We start from the raw sequence: 13350 nt of genomic DNA, 5'->3' as shown, positions 1-13350 counted from the left end.
CTCTCTTTCCTTGTTTTTCTTATCTAACGCGTTTCTCTGCCATCTGTTCGCCAATTTGTAAAGGAGGCCAAGGACCCCTCAAGCTGCGAACAAGCAGCTTTTACCTTGGTCCCCTCCATTTACTGGCAAATGGGCCCAAATAATTAAAAAAAAAAAAAGAGAGTCTATGAAAATGTATCATTTTTGTTGCACTGGGTTTTTCCCTTTAACAATGCAGTGTAAAACTGTGTTCTCCCTTTAACAATGGAAAAGTTGTGTGGCGTTCTGTTAACAGTCTAAGGATTGACAGCCTGATAGTTGTTGTTAGTAGTAGTGTAGTACTAGTAGTAGGGATAGTTTTTGTTGCTGTTTTAGCAACCGCGCAGCATTAGCAGTAGGTGAACCTTGGAAAGAGTAAAAACGGAGCGCGGCTTCCGCGCATGTCAAAACATACAACTCCCGGCTCGCATAGTAATCCACGTCTGCCTGGCGCAAACAGCAGCGCGTGCGTAGAGTGAAGAAGCAACAAACGGTACAAAAATGTCACACCGCGGCGGAGTGGTGCCGCCGCCCAAGGCCAGTGGGTGCGTGTGTGGCGGCGCGCTTGGCCACTGAAGGCGAGAGGAGGTGGCCCCAGGAAGCAGAGAATCCCTTTTCTCGCGTGCGTGCAGCGACCTTCCTGCGTGCAGCACTCGGTCCGGAATTCAGCGCTGAAGGCCGTCTCGTTGCTTGCGATTCCCTGCCACCTTCGCGCCCTCGAGTCGTGTCGTCCTGCCTGTGCTATACCTGAGAAATCGAGGGGACCTATGTAGCGTTTTGAGACGACAGTGCTGATAGATATACTGGGGCCTATACGTGGTCTCACTCAGAGGGCTATGGAACAAAAAATGGTAGGGGTAACATTAAGAGATAGGAAGCGTGCAGAGTGGGTCAGAGAAATAACTCAAGTTACCGACATTCTAGCGGAAATTAAGAAGAAGAAATGAACATGGGCAGGACATGTAGGACAAGGAGAGGATAACCGATGGTCGCTTTGGGTAACAAACTGGATTCCAAGGGAAGGAAAGCGTAGCAGAGGGCGGCAGAAAGTTAGATGGGCGGATGAGGTTAAGAAGTTCGCAGGGGTCAAGTGGATGCAGCTAGCACAGAACCAGAATGCAGCTAGCACAGAATTGGAGAAATATGGGAGAGTCCTTCGCCATGCAGTGGGTATAGTCAGGCTGATGATGATGATGATGACGATACGTGGTCTCTGAGCATTCTTCAGAACCATGAGGCTGTGCGTGCCAAATACAGAGATTCTGACTGCGATGTGATGAGAGGGCGAGGGATATTAGTGAACTCAAGGGGACAAAAATTAATCTCCGAATCTCTGCAATCATTTCTCACAGTGTTGCAGTGAAGCGACTGCATTATTTAGCAATGATAGTAGCATTTATTTCGGTCATTAAACGGGTAAGGTAGTAAACGTGCTCCTGGTGATGCACAGAGGCATGTCAAAGCAGTGTGGGGAAAGGTATGTATATCACGAAAAGGGCCTTCGAAGGTTTCACAAAACGCGTCCGTAAGAAAAAAAAAAAGAAAAAAAAAAAAGAAAACGAAAAACCTAGAAAATTGTTGTAGCAACCATTGATACCAACTGTTTGCGTATGCTGCTCGTACATTAGTGATAGCCTCTGCTATTAGTAGCCGCTAATAGAGTGAGCGCGCGCGTAGTCTTCCAAGATTGAATCTAAAGTAACAGCGTATACCTACGTATTCTTAGTTTAAGCTTTGATAAAAACATTGTGTTGGTGTGTTTAAAATTATATACTGCGTTTTCTAATTTGTTATTTTAGTTTTCAATTATACGGTTTGTAGCTAAAAGTGCAAGTAAGCGGTAAACTCCATTCTGAAACAAAATTGATTTTCGAGACGACCTGGATAGCAGGAGGCTAGCATCATCCATGCTGATGAACCGAGGCATTGGTGAGGGTAATGTATCCAGGTTGGTTGCGGTACGTATCGGCGGAGCTTTGTGAACTAAGCAGGTCATGTGGGACCCACTCACTCCGTATAGGTTGCGGGATGAAAGCCGCCAGACGGTGCACCTTTCGAAAGCCCTCAACATTACTTTAGTTAGCTGCATATTAATATTCAGAATCCCATGTCTTCGCAATAATGATGCGACGTTATGCATCATACATTTCTGACCACTGCGCTCGCGGCTTCGTTCTCGGTTGGCTACCTTAGGTTCAGATGCCGATGTCAGGGTGTCCTTTCGGTGATTTAGTCAAATGTCTAAAAGATTCGCTCTTTGAATACACCTGGACGTGAAAATGTTTCAGTGGACTCTAAATGTGACGAAAAATACAAATTAATTCGTAGGCTATCGACCTGCGAGTCATGTAGTGCGACGAGAGGATAACCAATGGTCGCTTAGGGCTACAAATTGGATTCCAAGGGAAAGAAAGCGTAGCAGGGGGCGGCAGAAAATTAGGTGGGCGGATGAGGTTAAGAAGTTCGCAGGGGTCAAGTGGATGCAGCAAGCACAGAACCGGGTTAATATGAGAAATATGGGAGAGGCCTTCGCCCTGCAGTGGGTATAGTTGGGCTGATAATGGTGATGATGGTGACCTGCGAGCTCATGTGGTCCTGTTGCATGCGCCTCATACGGGCTCGCCTTATTTGTGTGCTTCCTGAAAGCGTGATATAAATTTTTGTATTGGAAAGTCATGGCAGTGTACTTTCTCCCCTAGTTAATAGAAACTTCTGATTTTAGTGCGTGGCTCAAAAGCGAAACTACTAACATTGATCGCCTTGAATGCCAGTGAAAAGCTGAGCGCGGCGAGTAACACAGAACTCTTCGTACCTTGGTTGTAGTTGTAAAGCTGAACGCCGCCCAGTGAGTGAAGTAGCAAAAAAGGAGAGCGTTCACGCCACCTGTCGGAAGCTGGGACAAGTTACTTCCAAATACAGAGCGCGTGATCACATAAGGCCGGCTGTGCCGAATGGGAAAATGGCGTGCTGAAAGGCGTCACTGAAATTAAAGAAACGATATAGGTGCGGGACCGTCACGTTGAGAAACAATACGAGGCTGTGACCTATCAACGCTCTCTTATGAAGCATTATTATTCAGAGTCTGAAAATGAGGAATTTGTGGCCAGGTGCCGCTGCAGCCGCGCTTGCCCTGGACTAAGACGCGAGCGCGCGTATGCCTTGAAAAGCGATGTCAAGAGGGGAACTAAAGTGCCGTAGCTTTCTGTCCACATATTTACCATTCTTTTTTTTTCTTCTAGCAGGACACACTATAGTTACGTGTAAGCAACAAATGACAATCTTGTTGTGCGTGGTTAAGTATATTAGACGCTTATGGGGGTAATTGAGAGGGGACGATACTTTCAACGAGAAAGTTGGAACAACCTGTTTGAAATATCACACCCAAATACAGCCTGATATAGCGTCTGTGTGGGTAAGTACTAGGTTTCATATCTAAAACTTTGCTGCGATCTTGTGCTAGTGTTTACCCTGCTGGCGAGTCATATAGGTCGGACATGCTGTATAAACACAATTTGATCATATATTTTTGGTGTAATACTATTGTTACAAACGATGTTATATGCTGGAAAAATATTACGTAGCTGTATAGAGCGCTGAGTAATCAAATCTCACCGACGTATACGTATATGTACTAAGCACAGCGGATTTAAGAATCAGGGAGTCGGTTTTGCGTCAGTCGAAGAACACCAACGAACTTTAATTGATCGCTTTCGCGGAGTTCTGATTGAAATACGCGTATCGCTCTTCATAGGTGGGCCACGTTCATATATACCCGACAACGTTGCCAAAGGGGCTGCTGCAGCGAACGGTCTTCTCATCTCAAAAGGATAACTACGAGACCTTTGAGAGTGGTAGGGCGACCTGGTAGCAGAGTGGGAGTGCCAGGGAATTCCATTGTACATGAAGGGGCCGTCGTGTACCTTACGCGTTTCATTCTTTCGGGAATGTCCTTCCGCGGTCAGTCGTCCAACTAGGTGACGAATTTTCCCCGGCTCAGCTCAAGGCCACGATCGGGGCCGCTTAGCGAGGCGCGGACCTGCGTAGACGCGTGGGCTGCAGAGGCCATCGTTGACCCCTTCAGGCTTGCCGGCAGATGGTGACGCAAACTCCGTGGAATTGCAAACGTATTTCGTGACTGGTGAGATTTAGCCGCGGTTTCGGAGTAATTGCAATAAACAAGCAAGTGCGTGCCGTAAACCAATTCCGCGTATGCAAAATTAATTGCCGGCACTCTTCAGTGCAGCTCGCATGCACGCACACAGCAGAAAACTTACTCAGCGCACGTGAGTTGTTAGAGCACAACGGTCTTTAGATTACGCTGAAAACAGTGTAGGAGTAGGAGGAGGAGGAGGACGCATTGCTCATTGGAATGGGTCCCTGGAACAAATCGACCATAAATTAAGCGAATCGTTGCATACGGGATCAGTAATGAACTACGTAGACCACATGAAGCTAAGCTTGTATACAGTGGCTAAAAGGGGAAGAGCGGGGGAGCCACAAAATATGCTATACAGTATAGGCACCAGGACATCGATCACACATCGTCATAATTGCGCTTTGGCGGTGCAAAGCTCCGACAGTGTGGTTAAAGTTGCTATGTACTGAACCGTGATAGCACTACTAAGCTCTCAAAGGACCATCTTTACCTCAACAACCACAAGCACAAGAAATCAGCGAGTTTAAAGTCAGAAAATACGCAGGTGACTCGTGATGGTTGCATGAATAACAAATACTACTGGATTTCGGCACAAAATGTATACGTGTTAGACTTGTTGCGAAGTGCACACCACACAACACGTATTTGGCTGGCACATTTTCAGAACCTATAGGTAAGAAATTGTTACTAACTTCACCGAGCTAAACCCATGACCTGGATATTTCTCGGCTATTAGATTCTGCATCGCCTTTTCGACAAAGAAATATGGCGAGGATGTCATCGCAGGATTGTGCAGTCGTCATATTCACCTTTGGGAATATTTATCTCACCTGAACGTATTTATTGTCAAGATCTCAGTGGGTTATTAGCGACAGCTGTGAATTAAATTCCGTAGCGTCCCTTCTCTGTCGGTGGGACCATTGAAATCTATCACGCTAACGTCATCGATTATAGCACCAACAAAAATCTCTGTCATGATGACTGGTGGTGGGGTCGTTGGAAACCACCATAAACATTTTTGGGCAACGAGACTGCCGTCTTTACGCATCGGTCTGTTGAAACGTTTGTTAAAGACATTAATGCTCTCAACGAGGTCATGGGATCCTACTACGTCTACTCCCGATGACTGTAATATGCAAGCCCTTATGAAATCAGCTTGGAGGTGAAGTAGACGGATGGGTCATGAACACGACGACTAAGAAGCGACGCTACAGCTGTCGTTTTCATATATCTTACGCTGTAGCATGCCTATTAATGCTCAATAACGTCTGAATTATGCCCCGTTACTCGAGTTCATACAGCGTTCCTACTGAGAAATTTACGAGCTCTTTTCGGCTCAGTTTCCTCCGAACTGCTCTCAGAATAGCAAGGACGGAAATTCGGCGCTTCCCTCTGGCGTCGGACTTCCGCCCCTTTCTCTGCTTCTTACCTGGAAGTGGAAATTACGAGGGCAAAACGACATCTTCGACAATTGCGTGCGTGGGTGGCCGTTGAATGTGTGTCAGAATGGCCGCCTGACGCTCCTAATACTACTTTACATGAATGGAGCAAAATTTGGAGCGGAAAGCCTTTTTTCTCTTTTTTTTTTCATAGTTTACCTCTTCCCTTTAGTCGTCTTCTTTGACCTTCACTTCTGTGTTTCCTTTCATTCTTGTTGCACGATTTCATAGCCGCTTCTTTGCGCTCATTCTTTAGCGAACTCATAAAAAGGCAATAGAAAAGTTGTTTAATTCCTCTCATTGCCCCATGACGACTCAACAATTAACCCCATCACTGATGCTTACAGTCGCCGCGAAGGATAGAGTTAGGAGTGTCATATATAGTTAGAAACCGAAACTATTCCATCTTTCTCATAAACCACATTTATTAGGGAGACAATTTCGAATATCTTACGACACTGTATTTAAGACATTTAATAAAATAGCTTAACGAGATCGAGCACTAAAACAAAAATGCCATGCCATTGAAGTAGAGAGGGAATGCCTTGACTCGTATTGTATAGTTCGAGCATTCCAGTGTCCATAAAACGGGGGTTTACAATTTTAATTTGGGGTTCAAAACTGCATAAAATAAAATGAATTCCTGTTTTGCGGCGACACTGTGCCAATAAAAGGGGGGTGGGGGGGGGGGGGGGGGGGCTACGGGGTACTTTAAGACTATCTGATTGCGTATTGGTTCTATAATGACTTTTTTATGTCGCTGTAATGGGGATAATTCGGGAGTTTTCTTTGTTTTCATTTCTCAAGCAAATTATTTTAATTTTACCCGCACAAGGCGCAACTGTGGACCAAATGAATGCAGTGAATACGCCTTTATTTGCATCAGTTTGAAGCGTGTGGCGTAAGTACGTGGCATTGAAGATGTCTATTCTGTAAACTTTCTCAGAGCTTGTTGACCTGTCCGATAAAGAAAAGCTCCTGCGTTCTCCTGTCTCGGATGAAAAACAGAAAGGGATGGTCTACGATGAAGCGGAATGGCTCGATGCCGATGCGGTTGACACCAACGACGCCAGAGGCGGCGGCAGCTTGGGTTCCCTCCTCGTTCACTTCGACGACCGCTCGCTGGACAACGTCGGAGATTACTAGCTGGCGGTCGCCTGTGATGCCCGAGAGGTCGGCGTCTTCAAAAATGCTCCTCAGGCCCAGGTGCGTTAGGTTGCTCTTCAGCGGGTTTAATTTGTCCAGCTTGAACCTGGAAGCAGAGTGGACGAGTGTTGGTATGCGGGTAATTAGATGAATCTGCAAGTTTATTCTGCCATTGTTTTTGCCAGTTGTCGACATTGCTGACACTATTACAACAAAAGAAGGAATTCTGTGGGCTCATGGCTATGTTGCAGACTGAGTATAACATTTTTTATTCTGTGCCTCTCTATTCTGTGCCTCTCTGCAGCACAGGCGGGACTTTGCTCGCGTAAACATATTCAGATTTTCTTATTTCCGGCGGAAAATTTGAGACGAACAACCCACCAGAGAGTGTTTAAAATGACATCTTCGAAAGGGTATTGCTGGAATACTTAAAATGACGTTTGTAATTCTCTTTGCAATTACTGCTTGTGCTATTTTTGTATTCGTCTTGTGCCATAACTTGCTCTTGACATGAAAAACACCGACTATATCTATCAGAAAATAATTTGACATTATGTTTTATATATTTTATTTCCTTTGTCAGCCGCTTGAACCGAACAAATATGTGGCACAATTCTATTAATAATTGTAAAAATAAAAACACGATAGAAAAGTGGTCTCTTAACCAGGAATGCAAAATGTGCTCATCATCAAAATCGGAACAAAATGCATAGGCACATCCATTATAGTTTTTTTTTCGCACTTTTTCTCGCGAGGTGGAGGATAATGCGTAGGCATTGAATTTTGTTTGGAATCTATTGGCTTCTGTGCAGTGTAGAGGTAGTTACTTGAATAGTACGACAGAAGTGTGTCAAATGTTCAACCGTGGACTGATAGTCACCTAGCACGGATCATCAGCATTCTGCCTTTTCTGACGAAATAAATATTTGCAATCCAATCAGATGTTATCGCAAAGTGACACCGATCACAGTCCCCGTGTGAGATGCCAAAATGTTCATTTTGCCGGAGCTTAGTGATCAACTCGTCCTGTACTATACGTTGCCAGAGGAATGCGCGAACAGAACGTTTTTGGAACCTTAATTGGATACGGTAAGGGTACCATGGTAAAGGTAGGGAAGCTAAAAACAGAATCGAATGCGAATCGAATACGTTAGCTGATATTCGAATCGATACTTATGCGAATAGTCGTACAAAACGGTCAATCGTGCGAACCACCAGCAGCGGCGCTACTGCATGGAGCGGTGATTTTCCTAATGCTATTAAATATGTAACTGTTAAAAGAGTGCGCACGCAAAGTATATTCAGTATGTGACCGGCAAGTTGCAGCGTCGGCTCGGTACATCAGTGGTTACGGCGCTTAACAGCTGATCCCGAGGGCGTGGGGCTGAATCCTGGCCGCGTCGGCCACGTTTCGATGAAGGCCGTACGCAAGGCTCCCGTGCATTAATTGTGCGTTGTAGGTGCACGTTAAGAACCCCAGGGGGTCCAAAACCTTTGAAACGGTCCACTATGGCGTCTAGATTACCCGATGTAGGCTTGGGACGTTAAGCCCTACAAGACAAACCGACTTAAACCTCGCGGAAAATTACCTTTTTTGCTACTAATGAGGAAAACGAATAAACTAGAAGCTATGTTAGGCGAATGGCAGTCCTCCGATTTTAGAAACCTCCGATATCAGAAACCAAAGCAGGGTTCTGTGAACTTGCCTTAGCCCTTCCACTTTGTCCAATCTTTGCGCTCATGAAGGAGCGCGGTTATAAACGCCTTCGCATGATTTTCCGCTTCGTGCCGATGAACTCTTCATACCGTGCATATACTCATCGCGGCAGGATCTTCCGCAGCGCTTGAGCGTTTATAGCTTCACATTGTCAGACCAGATCACGAATCCTGTACAATGCCCATGTTCTTAGTGAAGGTCAGCACAGTATGTCTACCCATAGCCAAGTGATGTATAGCACGGTACGTCCCCAGGACATCCAGGATACCTGAGTGGACATTGTCCATTATGTTGGACATGACCTTTGACCTTTTGTGTTGATACTTAACCCTCAGGGTGACCTTTAACCAACGAGTGTCGATGTCGGCCGCTGTATCGCCCCTATCTAAGCTGCCGACTGACTTCTGCAGTAGCGCGATATAATATTCGAATAGGAAAATATGCTCGATTCTCCATTCGAAATCACGTGCAGGAATTTAAAATACATTTAAATATGAGGTAACTGCGAGATGCTGTTATCAGCAAGTTGATGCGAGTGGACTAAGGCTCCAAGTATCTGAAGAGGGGCAAAAGTTTGCTTTAAGATATTTTCTATGCTTGCAGCGAGTAACTGTGGGTTGCATTTTGAAAGCAATTGTCAGGCAGCTAGCTGTGGAATATTGGGACATACCTTTTGTGAGCGTACAAATATAGTCTAAGCTTTGCATACGTAGCAAAATTTGCTAGCATGTCCTGTCGACACAACGAGTAATTAAGGCTTTCCATAGAAAAGCCAAATAATACTACATTGAAAACAAATGTGGTGCACCTTTAAAAGAGGTAATAGAAAAGTGTGATTGTTATTGGAAAGCTGTGCGGTATATTAATGAAATGCATTCAAACATTCTCCTAAAAAATGTGGGGTGATGTTATTGAACACAGATATATATATATATGAAGGAAACAAGCCAACAGTCGGCGAGGCCAAGGAAAGCGTTGGGGATGGTACTTTATGTATTTCTATATATTTTTTTTAATGTTTACATGGATAATCACAGAAATGAGTAAGGCAATCTGTTTAGGGGAAAGATAATTAAACACAAAGTAGAAGAAAAAAGCGGACGCGATATTCGGAGGTCGTGGTTTCGGTTCCCACCATCGGCACGTTGTTTTTTCTTCTACTTTGTGTTTAATTATCTTTCCCCTAAACAGATTACATTACTAATTTCTGTGATTATCCACGTAAACATATATATATATATATATATATATATATATATATATATATATATATATATATATATATATATATATATATATACATAAAGTACCATCCCCAACACTTTCCTTGGCCTCGCCGACTGTTGGCTTGTTTCCTTCATGTATTTTAACGAGTACCCTCATTTCCCCTTAATATATATATATATATATATATATATATATATATATATATATATATATATATATATATATATATATATATATATATATATATATATATATATATATATACCTCGCTAGCTGACTGTTTTCTCAGCGTGTCGTACGTACTCAGTTATTATACAGGTGGGGATAAGCCATTCTGACAGCATGCACGCTGTGTAGGACATTCGACAGAGCCCTCACGTAAGCGCAACTCCCTTACGAAAGCTTGCGAGAGTCATAACTTTTTTTCCTCGGCCACGTGCTTCAGCGGGATTTTGTTGTTAAGAGCGTCTCTTTAAAATTTAGATACATCTCTTCATTATCACTTCATCAGCTTCATAAATGTTGCTACGCTGGTTTACATAGTCATATAATCGCGTCCTGCATTGTCCGAGCAAAAAGTGCTCACACTAGAAGTAGAAGCAAAAGCTGCCAGTAGAAAGAAACATTTAACTACACGGAAAATGCATGGTTCATATCAAGCTGATTGAGAGAACTCAGCTCCTGGTGGATTACCTCACAACAGCAACTACAAATGTCATTTTAATAGTGTCATTCAAGAACTGTTAGTGGGATGAGATGCCAAAATCAGCGATTTATATATATATATATATATATATATATATATATATATATATATATATATAGCGAAGATAATTAACACTTCATTTATTTCTTCTGCAGCCAACCAAGAACATCTTTTTCGCAAGTATATATATATATATATATATATATATATATATATAAATCGCTGATTTGGAAATTTTGACTACCTGGGGTTCGTTAACATGCACTGACATCGCACAGCACACGGGCGCCTTGCTTTTCGCCTCCATCGAAAAGCGGCCACCGAGGCCGGGGTTCCATCCCGCGTCCTTGGGCACAGTAGTCGAGCGCCCTAACCACTGCGCCAACCCGGCGGGGCCTGTGTGTGTGTGTGTGTGTGTGTGTGTGTGTGTGTGTGTGTGTGTGTGTGTGTGTGTGTGTGTGTGTGTGTGTGTGTGTGTGTGTGTGTGTGTGTGTGTGTGTGTGTGTGTGTGTGTGTGTGCGTGTGTGTGTGTGCGTGTGCGTGTGCGTGTGCGTGTGCGTGTGCGTGTGCGTGCGTGTGTGTGTGTGTGTGTGTGTGTATGTGTGTGTGTGTGTGTGTATGTGTGTGTGTGTGTGTGTGTGTGTGTTGCCACAATACCTCTTCGAGCATTTGTTTCGCGCTGAGATATTTTTTCCTGTGCAGCACTTTTTTTTTTCAATCGGTTGTCGGCAATCTCAAGATAACCAGACAGTAAGTAATGTGTCAGTTTAAACAAACTTTCATGTATTAGTAGAGGTCTAACCACTTGTGCCTTTGTCGCTGAATCAAGAAAACAACTCACTTTGGTAGAGAAATCACTACGGTACGGTTGTTCAGCGAGGAGATGGCCTCGTTGAGTTTTTCGACAGTCAGGACCTGCTTGACAGCTTCTACTCCGTCACGTTCTTGTGGCAGCACGATGACCATGCTGTAATCACTGTCGCGGTACAGAAGCTCGATCACCTGGGACTGCAGCTCTTCGGAGAAGCCGCGGAGTGTCTCTCGCCTCGAAAACATGCTGTCAACTTCGGTGGCCTGAGTGCCGCCGTTATAGAACGCGTGCTTCCTCGTTTCTCTGGGGTCAAACTGTAGCTCCCACAGCCCTTTGAAGATAATGGCGTTGACGAGCACCAGACGCGTGTCGGTGCTGAGAGGATCAGCGAATAGCTTGTCGATCTTGTTCCGTGTCGCCTCTTTGACCCACGCGTTGATGACATCGATAGCCTGCTGACCGTGCTGCTCAAAGTCCACCTTGAAGACGTGAGCGTTGAATGTATGATTCAGAGCGTTGTAATAACTCTCAAGGACACTGAAATTTTCCTGAACGGCAGCGCTGTTGGCCACTTCGAGGCCAGCTTGCGACGCGTGCGCTTGCAGCCGATGGTTTTGGTCAGCGAACGCAGCCTGGACGTCATCCTCGTTGAGCAAGGCTGTGTTGTAGCCGAGAGCTGTGGAGAGTTCCTGCTGGGTGGCACCTTTGGCGCCCACGTAAGCCATGCCCAGAGCCGTGGACAGGCTGTAGGGCGAGAAGAAGACGTTCTCGTCCGGTCGGCTGGGCAGGACCTTGAGAAGCCGGACGGCGAATTCGTTGTTGGCTGCTATGAGCCTCTGTTCCTTGTCTGGCAGGCAGAAGCCTGGCTGTAAGTAGCTGACCGCCACGATGGCGGTTAGGGTTGCTAGCATATTCATGGTGCGATGAGTCTGCACAGAGAGTTGGAAGCAACAAAGATGTAGGCAGACAGCAGTATACGTGCCAGTACGCTTACCAACATGCAATTAGCAAGTGGTCGATGTAGTTGGCAGCTTGTGGTCTAAGAAACAGTTAAAAACAGCCAATAGTTTCTTAGATGCGACTGCAAATGAGCTCTTCTATTTGGACAGCTCATTGCTGAAGTTGTATCTGCGGAAAACAATGATCACTTTGTAGGAAGTGATCTTAATGAAGGCAGAGTTTATGTTGGTTATAGGAGGTTTAGTGTAAAATATATCGGCAGGGGACCGGATCCTACAGCGGTAAAGCAAGTAGCAGTTTTGACGCAAAGCCGCATTGGAACAAGTTTCCAGCGATAGCGTATACCATATGAACAGTGGGTAAGTTTCCACAAAAAGTGAGGGAAGCACAGTGGAAGCGACTACACCCATCTACACCATCTATGTCAAGAAGCACATTTATACTATATGTAATGCAAATGCAATTTTGATTGTCTGTATACCCGGCTTGGGCTATGGAAAATAAAAAAACTGACAGTCTTATTAGAACTGTCACGACACTCCACTTGTCCTTGTATAAAATACTAATTTTTACATTCATAGCGAAAATATTTCGTACCATGCAGCTGTGCAAGGAACGGTGCGTACATGCGTGATATTTGTCAAAATACTAGAAATTGAATTTAGACTTACCTTAGTCTCCTCTGCGTTTTCAACGTGGTTTGTTTACAGTCCGACTGAGTCTGTCGCGACGGTCGCTGAAGGAACTAAACGTGGCTGTCCGTCTTACTGCCTTCGCTACATGTGCGCGGGGCCGGTGCCAAGTGTCGCTTATATGAAGGTGGCAAGAGTCTATACGCGGCCCAATAGGGTCGAGGGTGACATGGAGACCGCTTTCGTACCCGACTACAGTCCGCTTTTACCCTCTCCACTTTCTTGAAAATAGCGCCTAATCTCATGACCCCCTCCCAGGCGACACCACACCATCCCTTCTGTTTCTTCGTCTACTCGAGCGACTTTTGATTGCGCAGGGTTGTGTTTCGGTAGCGCGTCGCGAGCGATAAAGAAAGTCAAGGTCCTGTAGTGCCTCGGGCTGCCTTCTTACTTTTAGTATGAAGCTTCCTTCCCCCTCCTTATGTGTTGTGTCGGAGCCGGTGCGATTAGGTTGCGCTCATTTTGGCTATTTTTGCTT

At 44.9% G+C, this 13350-nt stretch overlaps 1 protein-coding gene across 1 annotated transcript; it reads right to left on the bottom strand.

Moving 5' to 3' along the window:
* Nucleotides 1-6470: 6470 nt before the first annotated feature.
* Nucleotides 6471-13146, bottom strand: LOC146191022 (iripin-2-like). Its single transcript, XM_084601444.1, has 3 exons — nt 12852-13146; nt 11251-12149; nt 6471-6865 (listed from the first exon to the last, which is right to left on the bottom strand). Exons 2-3 carry the CDS (start codon nt 12135-12137, stop codon nt 6556-6558), a joined length of 1197 nt encoding a protein of 398 aa, XP_084457570.1. The 5' UTR covers nt 12138-12149; nt 12852-13146; the 3' UTR covers nt 6471-6555.
* Between the last annotated feature and the right edge of the window lie 204 nt (nt 13147-13350).

This window comes from Amblyomma maculatum, chromosome 4 (assembly GCF_055883805.1).
Source record: "Amblyomma maculatum isolate TAMU_Amacu chromosome 4, ASM5588380v1, whole genome shotgun sequence".
Lineage (NCBI taxonomy): Eukaryota > Metazoa > Arthropoda > Arachnida > Ixodida > Ixodidae > Amblyomma > Amblyomma maculatum.
This window is presented reverse-complemented; position numbering and strand designations above follow the sequence as displayed.

Excerpts from the sequence above, each read along its gene's own strand:
- LOC146191022 (XM_084601444.1), bottom strand. The coding sequence starts at position 12,137 with ATGAATATGCTAGCAACCCTAACCGCCATCGTGGCGGTCAGCTACTTA. Across the intron at positions 6,866-11,250 it reads GTAGTGATTTCTCTACCAAA|GTTCAAGCTGGACAAATTAA; the intron begins GTGAGTTGTTTT and ends CTCTGCTTCCAG.